Here is a 21361-nt window from a genome sequence, read left to right on the forward strand (position 1 = left end):
TAAACAAGTGTAAATTAAAAATTTATAACACCCCCGACAAAGTATCTGAGTTTTCCAAAACATCATTTTCAAATAAATAATTATGTATCAAGGCAACGTCCATCTTGACAGCTTGACATATTTTGTCAATTGACATAATATTATGAACCTAACGGTTATGTAACCTTCTTTTCTACAAGAAAACTAGAAAAGAGCTGATAACTCTTAAACGGCTGCACCAATTTTTTTTGGATTATAGCTAAGAACACTCTCGATCAAGCCACCTTTCAAACAAAAAAAAGTAAATTAAAATCGGTTCATTCGTTTAGGCGCTACGATGCCACAGACAGATACACAGATACACAGATACACAGACACACAGATACACAGATACACAGATACACACGTCAAACTTATAACACCCCTCTTTTTGGGTCGGGGGTTAAAAATAGTTTTGATCGCAGTGGATGGACTGGACAGTCCAATGTTCGAACAACTGATGTCATGTGAATAGAGCTGCATTTTATGCTAGGCTGGTACTTTATGAAGTTATATTAAAACATGCACTGTTTTAGGGTTTACAAATGATATTTATTGAATCACACTGTCTGTATTGTACAATAATAATCCCCTCAAGTTCAAACTCAATTTTTACGGAAAAAAACAAAAATAAAACAAAACACTGCTCCTCGCGTGCACAGTCATCTGAAGTAAGTATAACCATCCAGAATTGCATAGCCATCTAGAGTGTGCGTGGCCATCTAGAGTGTGCATAGCCATCTAGATTTGCACTCACTCCCGTCTTCCTGGCGTCACCGCTCGCCCAGTCCGATTGCCGCCGACAGCAGCCGAGACACCTTCCATTCCACAGTAGCGACGCCGCGCGTCACAGTTAATTGTATTAGAAGTTGACATACTTCATATAAATTACCCACCACGAACTGCAGCGCTCCTTGGCTGATGACCAGCAAAGGTGAAGGAAACTATGAGAATGAGCAATTAGTTTTTTCTTTATTTTATTTACTTCTTGGCATTGTAGCGCATAGCGTACAATAAGAAGCTTCACTTCGAAAACACCACTTTTCCCCTATTTTTAACCCTCGACCCAAAAAGAGGGGTGTTATAAGTTTGACGTGTGTATCTATGTATCTATCTGTGGCATCGTAGCTCCTAAACGAATGAAACGATTTTAATTTAGTTTTTTTGTTTGAAAGTTGCCTTGATCGAAAGTGTTCTTAATTATAATCCAAAAAAATCGGTTCAGTCTTTTGAAAGTTATCAGCTCTTTTCTAGTTACTGTAACCTTCACTTGTCAGGGGTGTTATAAATTTTTAATTTACACTTGTAATAATAGTTAGTATATAGTAATAGTTTAAACATTTAATAATTAATTTGAAATAACATTATCAGGGTTCGTCAACAACATATGCAAATTGGGAAAAGTACCTACCAAAAGAAAGCGGCCATAATAATATGCCCGCCTAACTAAAAGGGGGTTCGTACATTGGATAAAATAAATTTGGAATACCTACGCCATACCTACGCTGGTATTCTCTTTGGGAATACACCAAGCGAAACCTCAAAGCAGGAGGAGTAATACTAATCCAAGACATTTTATACCATCTTTAGAATTAACGTCCGTAGAAATGCATAAAGCTCGACGAAACGTAGCTCGATGTCGGAATAGAATTATAGAGTTTGGTTACCAGACTTTATTTTAATCTTGTTCACGAGACGAAGCTTTTTCAGTTTAGTGTCTAATAATGTCACAGCGGTATTAAATTACAAGGGTTTCTTAAAATTATACGCTATAAACAAAATAAAATTATCGAAGCTGAATGTAGGCTAAATGCAATTTTTTAAAATCAATTAAAGCGTAACCAAAAATTATCATATAGAAGAGACATTGATATCGGAGCTACGATGCCACAGACAGATACACAGATACACACGTCAAACTAATAACACCACTCTTTTTGTGTCAGGGGTTAATAAACTTGAAATTATGACGTAGGTTCTTTTTAGAAGTAGGAATACACTATAAATGATTTTTGGAAACTCTAAGGGTTAAATAGGGTGCAAAAGTTTGTATACAAGTCCTCATTTTTCAAGTTACTTATACATATATCCAAAAAATGGTTTTTAGGCTTTCAGTTAGAAATGAAATAAGTAATACAATTTGTTTCAGCATATTAGGAAAGTATTTAAGTCCGCCATTTTATAAGTTTATATATCCTTGAAAATTACTATTAGTTTATGGGTTCACTCTTGGGGGTTCACTGTTAAAAAATTAAGATAGACATGTTTCGGGATTTTCAGGTATTCTCGCCCCTCACCGATTTTCAAACAGGCCTAGCTTAGTTTAGAGTACAGTAGGCTAGTTTTTGGATATCTCGACAAACGAGTAGGTAATATTTTAATCACACAAGCTTTCATCAAAGCTTACAAATTAATCTCGTTCGAGAGGAAAACAATTTGCAACCAACCGACATGAATACGTACTCAAAAAAATTATGTTTTAATGGTAAAAAATTACAAAGACGGTAAGCCATACGTTTAAGTATTCTTGCTATATTCCACAGCATAACGCAATTTGCCGGCACTCGCGCCCTCGTTTCTAGCACTGGAAATTGTTACCCCACTTGTTTGTTGTAGCTAGATATAAAAACAGAATGTTTCAAAAACAGTTTCCCCGCAACTATGTTACTTTAAAAATATAGTGTGATAGCCCGCTTGGATAGATTAGGGAAAACCACGGAAAAACATTATTTTTCAGGGTATCATTTAAACAATCAGCTTAATATTGAGGTTTGGTCAGCTCCATTATAGCATAGTGAATTGATATGCTACTTATTGGCTAGCAAGAACAATAAAATTAGCCAGCAAAAAATCTTAAGTATATTGAAATTCAAGCAAAGCAACAAAATAAATTCAAACGGCGGAATATATATTTATTTCCCTTTTTTAAACCGCCAACGTAAAAAGTTTTCTGTATCCGGTGCGTGTGTGGTGTGCATAGAAATAGAAATAACGAGATTATCTGTAGATACGAGTACCTATATTCGTAGCTGACCATGTAGAGGAATATTGATGCAATTTGTTTCATTGTAGACTGTAGAACCTTGAAAGCTACGATGGAGCTGGCGTGAAAAAAGTGTATGCATACATAAGTACTTACTTAGTTACACCACGTTTGCACAAAGGTCTTAAATAATAATTTACACGAAGTACATAGTTTTGCAATTTTATTTTCACACCAAAAATATGATGTGGCTGTAGGTAGTTGCATACAAAACTAAAAGTGACTAAAAGTAAAATTTTTACTTTGCTCTAGCTACTGTCTGTTTAGTTCAATTTGTTCGTATTTAGCTATTCCGTCAAAACTGGTAAGTGACTGATTTTTCGGCTACTTCCAGTTATCTGATTACGATGAAATTGCAGCCACGTGTTTGGACGCCAATAGATGATTATGCGGTAATATTGATGATTGAACGTCTCTTATGATGGAGGTAATGGACAACACTGGCCACGGAGGAGCACATTGGTTATGTCGGACTCTTACCGACCAAAAACCTCACGAAGTTCCATCCCACCGCTAATGACGGAGCACAAGGGACCGACAACACCTCGTTACTCCGCCAGCAGAATTAATGTACCTAGCTTAACTAAACACCTTGATAAAATGAAATACTAAGATTAAAAATATAATAAGGAGTGCTTTACACAAAGCGCATGCGGGGCTCGGAACCGTACACTCCGCTCAATGACCCTCGAGGGCGGCACGGGCGTCCTCTTACTTTTCAAAACAAAAAGACATAAAAGTACGTCAAGTTGTAACTATATGCGCCTGACTGCAATCATACCAAACAGTAAGTGATGATGCAGCCTAATATGGAGCGCACCTGCCTAGAAGATGCCTATCCATTCTTCTTTTGAAGGTGCCAATATTGTAGCTGGCAGAAAAATTGAAGCCGAAAGGGCATTCCATAGTCTAGCAGTGCGTATTGAAAAAGAGGATGCAAATCGCTTCGTACGAGTCCGTGAAATTTCGACTATGCAGGGGTCGAGGACGAACTTGACCATTCCACAACTAAATTATATCCTGAAATTGGACATGTTGGGAATGCGGGGTAAAAATAAGTTCCTATACTAAGATTTTTTAAAAGATCACCCCAATAACCGCTACTAGAGAAGTTTGCTTTTTTCAGTAGGTACTGTAAATGCAAATAACTTCTTTAGCACAAATCAAATGCATCAGATGCGCCAAAAAATAGCAGATTCGCGTCTTTCATCTTGCGGCTCTTGCTATCGTCAACTGTTGAGACGTCCGTAATATACGATCAGCTTTATATACTTAAGCAATTTAAATAAGATTTTTTTTTCAAATTCCATACCCAAGATTTAAAAAAAAAAAAATTTCAATTTATAGTTTTTGTAAGGTAGCGAAATTGATTTTAATGCAATGGAACATGCAGAAGGAATGGGTAATAAATAGGAATCCAATTCAAAACTTTTAAAGGATTCAATTTCAAAGAAACTGGGTATCTTGGTATTCTTAATACTATATCAATAATGTATTCTTCTAAATCTCCTTAAATTTATTCATTATTTTGTAAATACGTTTAATAAGGCGTCTCAAGAACGTAATGGTGCCTTCTGTATCCGACTCTTGATCCGACAACTAAGCGAAAGCTCTTGAGGTTTTTCGCCATTCAACCGTCGTTGACTGAAACATCTACAAGTCTAATAACTGTAGAGTGGATTGTAACGAATTTAGATGGGGCTAATCTTATTAAATACCTTCGATCTTACCAATAAATACCTTCTTTGAAGCGGTTGTTTAGTTCAACGATGCTTTATTGACTTTGCTTTGTTGTTTAATGATGACAGAAATACAGTAATTATGTTAAGCTATTCACATTGCTAAACAACGTTTATTAGTAAAACCGCTTTTATGTAAGCATCTTTTAAAGTATTAAATACGTCTTTGTCTTTGAGTGCATCTGCTATCGGAGGTTGGCAACCAATATTAGGAGTTTATTAATTGTGCACTTTAAACAAACATGGTTTGGTTGTCATTTGAATATTAAACTCAAGATTACTTCGCGAATCAAAAAATTGCAATTGACAAAATTTTTCGAAAAGTTATTTGACATATTCGTAACTTATGATATAGGCAAGACAAGATGTATAGCATAACAAGATAACGTTCAAAACAAAAACACAATAACATGGTAATAAAATCGGATAAGCCTGCAGGTGGGGGTCTTCAAAAAGTAACAGACAGACACACTTTTGCATTTTTTATCTTATTTGAAATAAGAAGAACTCAATGAGATCTTTCATCTGATAAAGTATCACTGACTTTGTTCCCAATATTTTTAACCCTCGACCCAAAAAGAGGGGTGTTATAAGTTTGACGTGTGTATCTGTGTATCTGTCTGTGGCATCGTAGCTCCTAAACTAATGAACCAATTTTAATTTAGTTTATTTTTGTTTGAAAGGTGGCTTGATCGAGAGTGCGAGCTATAATCTAAGAAAATCGGTTCAGCCGTTTGAAAGTTATCAGCTCTTTTCAAGTTACTGTAACCTTCACTTGTCGGGGTGTTATTTTTTAATTTAAACTTGTTGTTTTTCATATTCACAGGCATAGGAAAATAAGTCATATTGAGTATAAATATGTAGAGATATTGTTACATATTGGATCTAACTTGCCGTCATAATAATAGCCTTTGTACATCGATGAGCCTATGAGACGTGGAACGCTAAGATAAAGCCACCGACACCGAGTAGTTTGGTAGTTACGAGTATGAGAGGACAAATAATAATAATTGGGATAACAAACCTTTGTAGTCAAGTAAAAAGTACTTACTAATATTTTTCACAAAGGAGCACGTAAAGAACATAATTATTTTAACACGATAAATTATTGTGTTTTAATATCAGTGTAAACGCCAATTCAAAGAGTATCTAAATCTAAAATATTCGTACTTACTTTAGCATACACATATAATATTATGTATGCTAAAGTAAGAAAGCGTCTTAGTAAGTGCTTTAGCATATGCACATACTCTAACATCACTTATATTTAAAATGGCACCAAAATCAGATAAATTATTATTTATTTGCTACTAGCTGATGCCCGTAGCTTCGCCCGCGTGGATTGGTCAGATCCCCTGCAGCATCAGGATTGAGGAGTTGGACTCCAAATTTTTTATGAAACAATGTCGCAAAGTTCCTCTATCGATTAAAAAAGAAATGACGCAGATCGGTTCAGAAATCTCGGAGATTTCGGTGTACATAGGTAGAAAAACACAACTCCCTTTTTGAAAGTCGGTTAAAAAAGTAGCCTATGTTACTCCCTGGTCAATTCTCTACTTGTCTGTGAAAATCCCGTCAAAATCGGTTCAGCCGTTCCCAAGATTAGCCTTTTCAAACAGACAGACAGACAGACAAAAATTTTAAAAACGTGTGATTCAGTTATAGTATCGTTCAAATAACCATATGACCTTAATATGCGGTAGTTATTTCGAAATTACAGACAGACACTCCAATTTTATTTATTAGTATTAGTATAGATACGGTAGACTACTGTAGCGCAAATTATATTAAAACTTCACAATGAAATACCTAGGCACCTATTTATGCCTCGCCTAGTTGGCGATAGAAGTCATAGTTAGGAAACAAACTTTGGCTTTGCTAAATCGTTGGGTATAGTTTTGTGGCTAATGTATCGTCAACTTCGGGCATCGAGCTTCAGTAGCAAATATTCCGTTTTGCAATTCATCCTACGCCTTAGCCGTGGAAATTTCAAATGAAGTAAGGTTGAGCGGCTCCGGAAATTCAAATAGATTATTCACACAAGAATTGGAAGGAAGGATAAAAACCCTACAGTATAAGCTACAAGTTTTACATAATATTTGCTTCTCCTATTTGTTTCAGGAAATACTTGATTTATAGTAGGACGAATCTGATTGCTTTATTATTTATTAGCAAGAAACAGTTAAAAATTATTTTGCTATAATCCGCCAACAGTTGGCGGATTATAGCAAAATAATTTTTAACTGTTTCTTGCTAAACATGAACTTCCGCAAAGTAACGCCTGATTCTATCCATTATTATTTATTTTCTTTTCCCACGTCTTTACGACAGGTTGGTGCACCTAATGTTGAATTCTAATAATGTTGAATTTGCAAAATGTAGGTGTTTAATTTCTTTGAGTACGTATTCACGTCGGTCGGTTGCAAATCGTTTTCCTCTCGAACAAATTTAGTTGTTAGAAAGTGTTGAACTGATAAAAACTCGGACTACTCGAAGCTGTATAACTACTAGTTCTGGAAATTTTTATTCTGTTTTGAAGAATAAAATTTGGCTTGACGATATTACTTAAATGATAATTTTTATAAATCCCGTAGGAATCCTTTGAATTTTGGGTTAAAAGTATCCCCCGTATCTAGGATGCAAGTTTTCTTTGTAACCGTCACAATCGGTTAAATGGATGGGCCGTAAAATACGAACAGACAGACCCAATTTTGCATTTATATTAGTATATGGATAAATGGAAACATAATTACTGTATCTACTTAGGCAGTTTTCTAAAGTAGGAAATAAAAGGCCTCATTAGTAAAAAAGGAAATTGCAGCCTCTCGTGGAGAAATCTAAAATAAGGTCAAAATGTTAGCTATATTTTGCTGGCTTTTATCTCCGAGCTATCTATTGTAAGGGGTTATTGTGAAACCAATTGAGAGCTTCACAGGTACATTAAGTGGGGCTTTATATACCATAACATCAAACTACGTATGGAAGACAATGTCCCTACTTTATTCTAAGAGAATAAAGTTTTTTTTAAAGGAATGTAATATGCACTTATTTTTTTTAATTATTAGGTACTCCGTCTCAGTAAATCAAGTTAAGCATACACTTTCAAACTTGCAGAAGGTGCCCCGCCCCGGCTTCACATGGGTGAGCTTATCTATTCTCCAGTTATATTATTATGAATGAATGTATTTCGTATATAGTAATATTATTAGTTTAGGTATATAATATATATATCAAATTTCCTTGTGAAATATAATTAAATAGTGAAGGGGAAAACCGCTGCAAAAAGTAATGCTTAAGCAAATAAACAGACAACAAGAATTTTCCGTTTAATCTTTCGTAGTAGAATCAACATATTAAATTGTCCAAATAGCCGCTATAGCAGGACTTGAAATAGTGTTTCTTTAAAGGGATTAATTGGAATTGGAAATGAAAATGCAATTATTACATCCACATCCGTTACGTAATATGGCCATAAATCGGAATTTAATTTAATTTACGTAGTCAAATGTAATTATTTAGAAACTAATTGCGTTATCGGTGATGTTATCGTTCCGTAAATAATATGGTGATTGCGTTTGGACAACAAATCACTGTGAGTTATATACGTTAAATTGTTTTGCAATAGAAGCAGGCTAAAATTATTATCAAAATATGTCAGAAGCGTTGAATAAGATCTCGTATGTTACCATACCTACTTGAAATTATCTTATATTAGGTACCTATTAGAGATTAAGATTTTTCTCACCTTCCTCAGGAACGATTCGTTGCAGGTTTGAGCTGTCCCTTTCCAGTGATAGTGGCGATATCTTACGTTGCCAAGTAGTTTGGCGCCTTGTAAGATGGACACCTCGTACACGATACGCCGTATATTGAGTACATCAGTACGTTTCTTATACTTATTTAGCTTACGACGACGAACTATACGCTCATCCGGCTCGGAGTATTCGCCGGTGCTCGTTAATCCTTCTTCAGCAGCCCACGCACTTAGTACACTTTCTATAAAACTGAATAACTGTTGCACGTTCGGCTCTAATTTGCTAGGGATATAGAGATAAGGCGAAACGGTTTTTTTTGGTACTATCGACTTCTCTTCAGGTTCATCTTCCGGTGGAGGGGCGACATCGTGATAAGGACACGTGTGTGTTTTGTGGTGGTGATGGTGATGATGATGATGGTGATGTTTCACTTTACGTTTCGAATCCTTCGAAACCGAACCGCCACCGCCTTCCCCTCTGTCTGCGGTTTCGCCGCCGCTCGAATGCGAGTCTGCGCTGCGCTCCCTGTGCGGTTTAGGTCGTCCGTTAGACGTCAAAGCCACGAGAGCGCCCCCGGCCAAGCAGCAGTGATGCGCAACGCAACAGAAGCGCGCGTCTCCCTTAGCGACGCCCGTGTGCGATTTGTGACAGAAGGATATATCCGGTACTCTGGCTCCGAGCGCCGCCAAGTGCTCGCGGTCGGCGCACACCTGCATGAGGAGGTTTTCCCCGAAGTGGACAGTCTTGTGGCGGCGGCGGCGCAGGTGCATGAGCGTGCCGCTGCCGGCCAGCGAGGGCGGCGCGGAGGCGGAGGCGGGCTTGCCGCGCGGCGCGGGCGCGCGCGCGCTGCGCGGCGGCGGCGCGCGGTGCGTCTCCACCATCATTGGCGAGGAGCGGCGTCGGCGGCCGGCGCGCGAGCGTCACCTCATCACGAGTTACAACCGAACTTCTTCCTGTTACTGTCCTCTCTACTTTTATATCTAACCTTACTGCATTACATGCGACATCTTGTATAATATATCTTACAGTTCAATGTCATTTTGAACACTCACTGACTTCATTTATTGCAAATTAAGTTCTCAATTTATTGGTAGTTTCTTAATTTTAGCTATATTTGTATTGATGATTGATAGACATCTATGAAACATTATTATCTATCAATGAGTAAAATAAAGTATCAATGAGTAATTAAGTAAATTAAGTTACAAATAAATATTTCATGTTACTGAATCAAACACGAATATTAATAAATTATCATCCACAATATTTCATAGTACTTAGGTACCTAATGCCTTTATTAATACCTAATTATTGGGTTTTAAATGGCACGATAAATTGAATTATACTATACCGGACGGACGCTCGTCTCATACTTTAATGCCGACCTAAACATCAAAGGGCACGAAAACCAGATTAAATCGCTGCTTGGGTTTATGTAAATATAGCTGATTTTTACATTATGTGTCAAGCATGAAAGTTTTAATAAACTACTTAGTAAGGTATCAAGTAATAGTGAAATTATTTCTTTAGTTTATTAGAAACTTAGGAATAATGCTTGAAAAATTTTGTGCTTGTATGCTTTGTGATTAACACTACCTTCCTATTGTACCTATATATATATATATATATATATATATATATATATATATATATATATATATATAGGTACAATAGGAAGGTAGTGTTATAATATATATATATATCAGTCTGAAACGTAACGATAGCTCAGTAGCTATTCTGTAGTTTTCATTAGGCATCTCCAGAACGAGACAACAAAGGCTAATTATTATTCACCTCGGCGCTATAAGACAGCTGTGCTCAAAGAAATTATGTTAGATATCTGTCGATAATATTTTTGAGTTGCTTTAGAGTTCTCAGTTATTTTAGGATTTCAAAACATCTAAAATAAATCTAAATCTTGATACAATATTATGTACTTCTTCTTGATTATTGAGTAATATTTCTTATAAGAGTATTTATTTGTTAAGTAGTATAGAGTATTTGTTTGTTTCTTAAAAAAGTATTTATTTGTTACAAATGTAACTTTTGAAGAGAGATTTCTGGTAATCTTTAAACAGAAGGTTATATTCCTATTTTACTAACGATTTATTCCTATTTATTTTACTGATAGGTACTGATATAAATTATTGAGTTACCTTTCTGAAAAGCCTAGTTAAAAGTATTTATTTGTTACAACTGAAACTTTTCAAGAGGAATTTCTGATAGCTAGTGTAACAGGAAATATAAACAGCAATAATGAATGTCAATGTTGCTGGTCCGGATTTGAAATAAGTTGTTCTCTGGGAAGGACGTTAACAAGATGTCAAGGTATTATTGTAGAACTGAAATGAAATCGACGTTTTGCTGAACATTATATTTTATACCTAGGAATTAACGTATTTTCCGTAACTACGAGTATGTATAAATTAAATGATGTCAGTGACTTGGACTGCATGAATTTTCGAAAATCCCGCGAAAACTCCTTGATTTTCCAAAATAAACAGTAGCTAAGTCCGCCCCCAGGATGCAAACTATCTCTGTACCAAAAAGATAATGTCCGCAACTTTGTCCTTGTGGATTCAGGTTTTAAAATCCTATGGGAACTCTGGCTTTCCGGGAAAAAAGTAGTCCATCGCTAGGATGTAAGATACCCTTGAATCTTTCGTCAAAATCGGTTTAACAGATAGGCCCTGAAAACGTAGCAGAGAAACAGACAAACGCAGTCGCATTTATAATATTATATTACTTAGTTATTGGATTATGTTAAGTACTAGTATTGCACTTAACTTTATGCATACAAGTATTTTACCTATTAATTGAATGACATTGGTTTCGTAAAACATGCCTGGGTAGATACACGAAGTAAAAAAATCTTATACAAAACTAAATTTTGTATTCCATGTTGTTCAAGTGGGTTAGTTACTTCAAAATTGAACTAGAATCTATAATTTTTAATTATGTCTCCTCTTCATTATTCCTCGATGCTTACGGTCATGACCCCTGGTAAAGATTTTCTTGGGATAATAATCCCGAGGGTTCTAAGATCCTTTCTTAATCCCAGATCCTTCCGCAATTAGTATCGAGGTACTCTTAATTGCGTGTAATTGTAAAATCCAACCGATATGAGAAGATAAGATCGCTATTACTATTGAATAAGATCAGTTAGTTTTTCACTAAAAAGGTTAATTTAATGCCATAAAATTTGTAAATACTCGAAGAAAAAGTGAAATGAGGCAAACTGGGGTATGAATAATTGCGATTGAAAGTCGGATCGTTAGGGCAAAGACAAAACGATGCAATGCAAATCGGTCAAATTAGGAGCGCCACGAGAATTCAATAATTTTATTATGCGAGCTGTTTTATATTTCTGGGTTCTATTTACATTACAAATAGTAATCATTACTTATACTTTTCAAAATAAATCACACTAATATTATAAAGGCGAAAGTTTGTGTGTATGTGTGTGTGTGTGTATGATTGTTACTCCTTCACACAAAAACTACAAGACGGATTTGGCTGAAATTTGGAATGGAGTTAGATAATATCTTGCGTTAGCACATAGGCTACTTTTTATCCCGGATAATCAAAGAGTTCCCTTTGGGATTTCGAAAAACCTAAATCCACGCGGGCGAAGTCGCGGGCATCGGCTAGTATTTTATAACTTTGAATATGTGGTTGGGACAGCACCAACTGGCGTACTGCTGCATGTAAACAGTAATCATCTTCGGGAAAGATGCGAAGTATAATAACCAGGATTGACGGCTTGACCTGATTTGCAAGGTACGGAGGAAGCGAAAAGGCCAAATAAAGACCTCCAAAGTCGGTCACCCATCCAGTTATCGACTTGGGTCAACGTTGCTTAACAATCGCAATCAATGGAAATGCGTTGTCACAACGAGGCCACACGCCCCTCATACATTATCAATAACGATATAAGCGTGAACTCATTTCGGAAAAAAAAAGACGTAGGATTAGCTTGTAAGCTACTTTGTATTCCATTCATGGCGTGAGATTGATGTATTTCTTGTAGTTTTGTCACGTTTTAATTACGCTAACAGCCGGCGCGTCCCAAGGGAAGTAGGGCGTTATGCACCGCAACAAAGCAACATTGCATTTGGTCTATCACGACGGCTTCGTTCATGGCCTTTAAATGGATCTGAAATCTATTTGCATCGCTTCAACAAACACGACCTACATAATATTGGATGAATCTGACGTCCAATACGAAGATGTGCATCTACAAGAGCTTCCTACTGAGCGGAGATGCAGTTCAAACAATAAATTAGATAAGGAGTTCTTTTCGAAGGACAAAACAATTTTATATACGATTTCAGGCAATAGGAATAGTACCTATTACTTATTTCGTTTTGTATCGATAACTACACTTAGGTATGTTACGTTTCACTACAGTTTATATTTATCTACTACTAGGCTATACTTGTAAAGCTTGGTATGATATTGTAGTACAGACTACAGTAGTGTAAGTGCTTTCACGTATATAAAATTAAAGATAATTTCATAGTTTTTAGGATTACGTTCTACTGTACATCACTCAAAAATGTCGTTACACTATTTATATATATCTATCGTTTAGTATTTACGACATTGCTTACAGTTTACGTAATAAGATTGCAATAATCGTAATTATATTAGTGGTTCGATAATAATACGGCGCGCAACCTACACGTATGAATTGATTAGGTTAGTAAACTGAGGGTGAAATGTCTCTGTAAGCAGTTGAGGCCTGACTGCTGTTATTTGAAGCTTCAGAGTTCTATCCTAAAACATCGGTCGAGGTTTTAGAATCATTTCATCACATAACGTCAAATTAAACTCAAAAAGTTTCAAAATGTTCTTCATCCAAATAGCTTTTTGTAATAATAGCTTTCGTAAAATTCTATGAGGTCAAATTTTTACTCTGTATTGATGATGCCCGCGACTCCAAAAATCTCTTAAAAACTCTTTGATTTTTCTGGATAAAAAGTAGCCTAGATGTGCGTCTCCTAGATTTATCTGTGTACTTTTCTTCAAAATCAATTAAACAGATGGGCTTTGAAAAAGTAAGAGATAGATAGAAAGACAGACAAATACACTTTAGAATTTTATAGTTTTAGTATCCAGGATTGAAAAGACGACTCTTTTCAAGCTTTTAAATATAAAGATCAAGCAGGACAATCAGTACCTTGATTTGTTGGCCTATAAGTAGCAAAGCTGAATTCAACGGCCGCATTGTTAAATGAATTGGAATTTCTGCAGCAATTAAAGCGCTTTTTATTGTGAGAGACACTGAAGTAGTTAACAGTTTAATAGAATATCTATGCTGGCTACAGATCTGCTGAAGATATTACGTATCAAATTGTGTCTAAGTTCTCTCTATTTATTTTGAAAATTAGCGTCAAGCTATCAAACTACTTGCAAATTGCAACTTATTAAATTTTGTTATTATGTCTTTCTATCACTTTGGGGATTTACTATTAAATTATCAAATATAGATGATGCCCGCAACTTCTACAGCGTGGATTTAGTTTTTCAAAAATCCATCGAGAACTGCATGATTTGCCGGAGTAAAAATTAGCATAATTACATCCGTCTCCCGGATGCAACGTCTGTACCAAATTTCATCAAAATCAGGCTATAAACAGAATATAACAAACAAACTCATTTTCGCATTTATTATATTAGTTTAATGCATTAGTGTGAATCTATTTCTTTCAATATGCTTCTGAGACTCTTTCATTCCACTCATGTATGTTTGCTTCTGAGTCAAAGACATTGTACGGTATACATTTCTCATCATAGGAGACAGTCCCTCAATAGATGAATGTATTCGATTAACAGAAATAGTCTGTACATGAGATGCAATTATAGGAGTGACCTCAATAGCTTTTATGGTACGAGTACAGCAAATACAATCTAGATTTTAAAAATATTTTCTGTACGCTCTTTGAATATTTTTGTGTGTCTTTGAATTGGTAAAGCTACACTCATCAGAAGACCTTTGACGATCCAAATGATCTTGTTTGCGTGAAGGATATACTTAATTAGAATGTGTTTTAATTCTTTGCAATAATTTTGATGAAAAGTTCCTTTATTTTATCCATTTTTTCATAATTTTATATTGCTGGCAATTTCCGTTATGTTAACTAATTATATTGTCTTGAATTCCAAAATATTTTATTTGATCGTATTTTATTTCACGATATTAAAAAAAATTTTGAAACCTCAAATGTATATTTCGGTGCAATGATTTTAATGAATATTTCCTTTATTTTCTTAAATTTCTAAAATCTTATACTATTGGTTTTCATAAAACAGTTTCTCTTTTTTTAACGCAAGCCTTATTATATTCGAATCTGTTAACTCAATATTATGACCTTTAATCCCATGTATCTATATGACACGATATTCAAATAAAATAAAACTAGAAATGTTTAAATCTCTAGTTGCATTTGCTTTTAATAGAACTACGAATAGGATTAAAGGTGAAGGTGCAACATAAAAAATAAAACTCAAGATTAGATAGAATTCTCTGTGTACGCTTTTAGGTCAAGTATTGTCGCTGAGCTGCATCATACAAATGTTTGGCACTTGTGTTTGCTGATTCTACACAAGTTTAAAGTGCTGAAAGCACTACACTTGTTTATGAGATAATCCTACTTTACCTTGATCTAACTGACATGTCAGATGCAATTGACATCCATTATTACATGGACTACTTTTAGATACAGCATTGTATTTGAAATGCTTTTTAACTTGTATATAATGACGAAACAACATGATAACCTAAACAGCAATTTAATGCCCGACAGAAATGTTTCGACGATTATAACATATTCACGGTAGAATAACATATAACAAGTTTGGAATTTCACGTAACTATTAGTTTATCGCATAAAATTTCACGCCCGTAATATAATCGAACTGGGGTTAATGAATCATTGATTTTGTGAAACACTAGGTACAAATGCCTGCATTTACATTTAGATGTTGACAAAATAATATCATTATTGTTATTTTACGATAAATGTAACAAGCCCAATAGACAATAATTTCACTGCAAGAGATTGCATTGGCTAAGTAAGCAATTACAGATCTGAAATGAGCGGTGAGCAACTTTATGGACGTTTTCATACGAGCGTCCTGCATTGCGCCAAATTCCTATTTGTGTTGTTCTATTTGTTCTTTAAATTGGAACAGCAGTACCGAAAACGATCTGGCATAACGACGAATGAAAAAAAATGTTCGTAGTATTCTGTTCAAATTTTTATTGTTAACAACTTTTCCAAACAATATCGTGCTACTATTTGCCCGTCAAAACAATTTATCAGTGATGTTTCAGTAACATGAAAATATAGCACTACAAACACCCGTTTCATTGTAAATGGTTTATCAGTAATTGGAATCGAATTGGAGCAACATTTTTAAACGAAACGATAAACCTGTTCCGATGTCTATTGCCGCGAGGATAGGCGGAGGTACACATCACTTTTTCACATGTATCGAAATAGATGTAGCAATTTACGACCACGGAGTGTGCTATGGTCTATCACAAATGTTCCTGAAGATATATTTTTAGTTGATAAATAAATAAGTTTATTGAGTTACATAACCGAGCACTGGACACACGGAGAACTATTCCAACGCCTAGGCGGTTCTCACTGCGACTGGATCCAGCTCGCGTCAACGGAGGGTGGTCGCGATCGACGAACTTCGTTACGATTCGGAGCGAAACGATCGTAAGTCCTCGGGCGCTTTCGGAGCACGCGCGCCTGCGGGCGGGCGGCGTCGCGGCGCCCGTGTGCCCCGCATTACCCGCCTAGCACAGGGCCGCCACACAGCCTGCTACAGCGGGACATGTCCCGACTTTCACCGCAGTAGTATCATCGCGCATCGGTCGTAAATGTCTCCACTAGAATTATACACTTAACATTAGAAGTGTTGTCTTAGTACACACATTTTTACATTTGATTTTTTACTGACTCTATCAGAATTATTAGGCCAATGTTGTCGATGTTGTTACTCTTAAAAAAGTACCTTTAAGTACATCAACATGATCAACCCATCTTTGGTCCACTAAGCATGGGTCTCCTCTCAGAATGAGAAGATTTTAGGCCAAAGTCCGCCACGTGGGGAGCCAAGTCGGATTGGCAGACTTCACACACCTTTGAGAACATTATGGAGAACTCTCAGGCAGGTTTTTTCACGATGTTTTCCTTTACCGTTAAAGCTAGTGAAAAACACACATAACTCCAAAAATTTAAGTAAGTACTGAGTATGTACTTACTTAAATTTTTAAATTTAATAAGTAAACTTAGCAGTTGTCCTGGCACGTGACACAGTATAATGGTGACATCGGCCCAGTACTACACGACCAAGCAAGTCCTTGACGAAATCTAAAACGTATGAATGTTGAACTTATCAATTCTGTATAGATTTTTCTAGTTGTCCTAAGCATGGAATTGGTTGATAGGATTGATTTTCGTTTTTCTCAAATATTTTAAAATACCTTATTTTTTACAAGCAATTTAAAATTGCTAATTGCTAAATTTAAAAGTTTTTTAAAAACCCGACTGCAAGTCTGGTGTTTATTAAGCAAAAACATTTTTTTTTTCTTAATTTAAGTAAGTACAGCAAGTAAGTATTACTCGGGATGATGTGAGGATTCTAACAATACCCCGTACATCCAAAACTGATAATGCATTTGAAGAAGACGTTATGGTTATGGTGGAATAAAGAAACTTGTAGGTTCGAGCACATAGAATAAGAATAGGTATAAGAATCCTGAAAACATCACACACCTTTTTTGGACAGTCGTGTAAAAATGAGGAATGATAGTAAATCCTAGTTGTTACAAGTATACACTGCAGATAGAAATCAGGTCGTATCGTACTAGCAAGATTAAAGGAATACCTATTGTTATCATATCTACATCATCTAGGCAGATATTTTGCAAGAAAATCGGAAACTAGTGTAACTAGCCAACTCCCTTTACAAATGTGTAGTGAGCATATCTGCAACAAGCGAGGCCGGCATGCAGGCAACATTAACAGGCTTTCCGCCTACTTTTTCTGTTTGGCTTTCTGAAAGAGATTGCTGCTACGTATGTAGCGATTGAATATTGAACTACTGGTAAAAGTGCATCGAATACAACGGAATCTTCTTTAATATACCTATCTACTCGCTTTTTTCCTACGAATTTTAAGATTACATCTCTTGGTAATACCTAGGTTGTGATGTGTGTCTCTGTCTCTCGCTCATGCTTTGGGAGGGCATTTTAATTATTCGATAAAAAAAATTCAATAATAGGCATACCTGCTTTTTCTGAGTAACGCTTACAGTACAACAAGATGAATTTAAACTTCAGTCAGTCAACTTTTCCTTTTATATATTTAGATGAATGAAATGACTCAAACAACAAATTACAAGAATTCCAATTGACAAATTGGGGCCTTTGGAGGTAACATTTTTAAATGAGGTATCATATGAAACTGTTTCATTTCCAAATTTTTAAAATAGTTTTTTTGATATACCTAACTGAAGTGTAGTCCCATCAAAATTCACAGAAGGGAAAGACAATCATTTCATTTTAGATCGAAGGCTGACGGCTGCCTATTAAAGTAACCTACGATTTACTAGCATTTACAGACCACTTGACTTTCTCCAGGAATTAATTTGGTAAAGATCGAAATTGAGAAGTTCGATAGCTCCAGAGATTTACTATAATATTAATATTGTAGGAATAATAAAATGAAGTCTTACCTAAACCAGCACAATTTTCTATCAGAAAATAATCCTTTACAAACAAAGTTATGTGGTCCCAACAAAAGGGATTTGTTTTTAAGGCAAGTGAATAATTTAACCAACAGGATACGTTTCCTTGTCAGACTCTGACAAAATGTTTGTTAGATTTGGGAGAACTAAAGCTTTTGTTGTCGGTAGGCACAATGTAGTAATTATGACCTTCAGTAATAAGTATATAAAGTTATATCTTTACTGACACACTGAACTATTTTAGCGTGTATTTATTAGAGAATTTTTGGTTTATTCCACGGCAAACTAATAAGTAAAGAGTGCCATTAAAAGTTATTTATGAAATTATAATCTTAAACAAATTAAACGCATGGTATTTTTAAGACGTGAAGTAACTCAAAAAATGAAATCCCTTCTGACAGTGGCAATAATTTTGTTAAAGCTACGTTAAAGTAATAAAATTACTTGGTAGTAAGATTGCAACTTTTACTACATAGAAAGCTGTATAGGACCGTTCCATATAATATTTTTATATGCGAAATGTACGAGTATTACGCAAGTTTGTCGCAAAGGTAGCATAATCTAATTATAGGCCAGAACGTTATCGCGCGCCCGTCACGTTTCTCAAGTAAGTTTTTCCCACGCGGAAAATATTTCTGCAGTCTGCCTTTTTAAGATGAAGCAGCGGAAAGTTATAAAATGCGCTGTTTATATTAGAGAGTGGGGGGACGGGGTGAATGCACCTCTCGCGGTGTTTACTCTATGTAAGATTAGTAGGGCACGCCATGGGGTATTATTGATTAATGTCAATTTTTTCCACTTTCCGTATCCTTCGCTTATTTTGATCATGATTTCATAGCTGATCGCCTCACGTTACGCTGTGAAAATACGTACGTTTATTCCGCTTTAATACTTATTTGGGATTTCTCTTTAAATTCTTAAACAAGCTGAATGATTTATCACATTTAAAAACAGTCAACTTCTAGAAATCGTTATAGGTTTGATAAATATTTTGAATGGATTTGATTGAAAATTGAAAGGAGTTAAATTACAAAAGAACTTAAAAATTAGAAAGGGTTTTGTATTTAAAATCCATATTATCTATACTTTCATATTAATATTATAAATGCTAAAGTCTGTCAGTCTGCTATTTTTCACGGCTCATCTGACTAACCATTTTTGACGAAATTTTGTAGAGATAAATTCCATTCCGGAGACGACTGCTATAGACTATTTGATAAGTAAGTAAGACCCAGAAAATCAAAGAAATCTCACAGGGTTTTACAAAAATCGAAATCCATGGGGATGAAGAGAGTTTGTATCCTGGAGAATCTGCAAAATCAAAGAGTTCTCAGAGCGTTTAAAAAATGTTAAATACACGCGGACCTAATCGCGGGCATCATCTTGTTTATCATAAAGATGAGGTGGGCTGTGGGAATTAAACACGTTATCAAAGGTTTACACGTAATACAAAACTCAATGACAAACTGCTAACGGTAAATATGCTGTAAAAGTAAATCCCAATCCATTACACTTATATGTAAAAACAAATAACTTATACATAGGCGAGTAGTGATACATACATTTATTTATAAGCAAAAGTTACTAGTAGTAAAGATCCATACCAATATCAGGCTGTGCAGTAGAGCTCATAAAATGTGTCTGGGAGGGAGAAAGGGGGTGACATCCCATTTTAAAATTTGCCGCTACATTCCTTCGTTGGATGCATTTAATTTCAATATTACAAACATGAAATTGATTTGCAAATATTCTTGATTTCCCTATATAAGTACATACTAATATTATGAATGTGTAAATGTGTCTGCGTGTCTGCCTGCTTGCTTTTCACGACCTATCCGTTAAATCGATTTTGACAACAGGTGCATAATAGATAGCTTGCATCCAAATTACAGACACAGGTTAATTTTTGTTCCAGAACATCAAAGAGTTCCCACGGGATTTTTAAAAGCCACGGGCATAATCTAATTTCACATATTTTGTAGTGACTAAGTTATACTGATTGCGTGGTCGGGTCTCAATTTTTTTCTCTAGTCTTAGTTAATTATTTAATTTCGTTTTTTCGGCAAAAGTTTTTATAAAAAAGACAAGACAATTTTACACCAGAATAATTTTATCTGTAACTACGTAAGTAGGGTATTCTTGGCCTTTTATACCCGGTTTCCGCTCGCATTTGACCTTTTTTCTTGACATAAAAGGTTTTACTTTTTTAACTAGATGGCCAACAAGAAAAGATAAGCACTGGTATTGTAAGCCTTTAATTGCCTTGGATATTTCTATAGTTATATTTGAGTTATATACGTACCTACTTATGTATTAAATAACTATCGGCCCACGGCCCGGGTTGAACAATATGATGTAGGTAGGTACTTAATCTATGTCCAACTGGAATAATGTGCTTTTCTAATGGTTAAAGAATTTCTCGATAAATAAAAATAGTATATGATATGTAGGTATGTGTAAGGTATGTATCATAATAATCATAATGATCAATCCATCGCCGGCTCACTACTGAACACGGGTCTCCTCTCTGAGTAATATATATAAAGACTAGTATAAGTATATATCAGTACGGCTTACATTTGATTTATTAGATCTAATAGTACAATCCAAAGTTAGAAATGTTAGAAGTAACATACACGGTTTCTTTGTTTCATTAAAAGTTGTGAGTGAAGATATTTTCTGAGTTAAAAGGCGGTAAACCGCACACAATGCACGCTTCTAAAATCAAACTGGGTACATCAAAAGTTAGTTTAACTGAGGCTGGGTACACACTAACTACCACTAGACTACCTTTCCCTGAAGGATAAGATCCGGAATGAGGAAACCCGTAAGAGAACCAACGTCACTGACATACCCAAAACATTGACAGCAAATTAAAGTGTATACCAACCATTATACTGCATACAATTTGATTGAGCGCCTCACCAGAGCATTCTCGAAATATTTCATATTTCTCTGTCTCTCATTCAATGTCTCTCTAATAGTAATTGGCAAGCTAATTAATTTTAATATCTGTCTGCATGTGCATATCCATA

General features: G+C 35.4%; 1 protein-coding gene across 26 annotated transcripts in view; it reads right to left on the reverse strand.

The window, feature by feature from the left end:
* LOC123866996 overlaps positions 1-21361 on the reverse strand; it is a 128097-nt gene that overhangs the window by 42445 nt on the left and 64291 nt on the right. The window contains exons 1-2 of one of the 26 annotated variants that reach the window (XM_045908809.1): positions 15995-16255; positions 8546-9709 (exon numbers count right to left, since the gene is read on the reverse strand). The exons of 22 other annotated variants lie outside the window; for them this stretch is intronic. In XM_045908809.1, the coding sequence (XP_045764765.1) occupies positions 8546-9439 (894 nt within the window). In that variant the 5' untranslated portion in view covers positions 9440-9709; positions 15995-16255. Of the gene's footprint in view, positions 1-8545; positions 9710-15994; positions 16256-21361 lie in introns of those variants that run through there. 3 more of the 26 variants (XM_045908806.1, XM_045908808.1, XM_045908807.1) reach the window with 3 other exon arrangements.

Source organism: Maniola jurtina, chromosome 7 (genome assembly GCF_905333055.1).
Source record: "Maniola jurtina chromosome 7, ilManJurt1.1, whole genome shotgun sequence".
NCBI classification, from domain to species: domain Eukaryota; kingdom Metazoa; phylum Arthropoda; class Insecta; order Lepidoptera; family Nymphalidae; genus Maniola; species Maniola jurtina.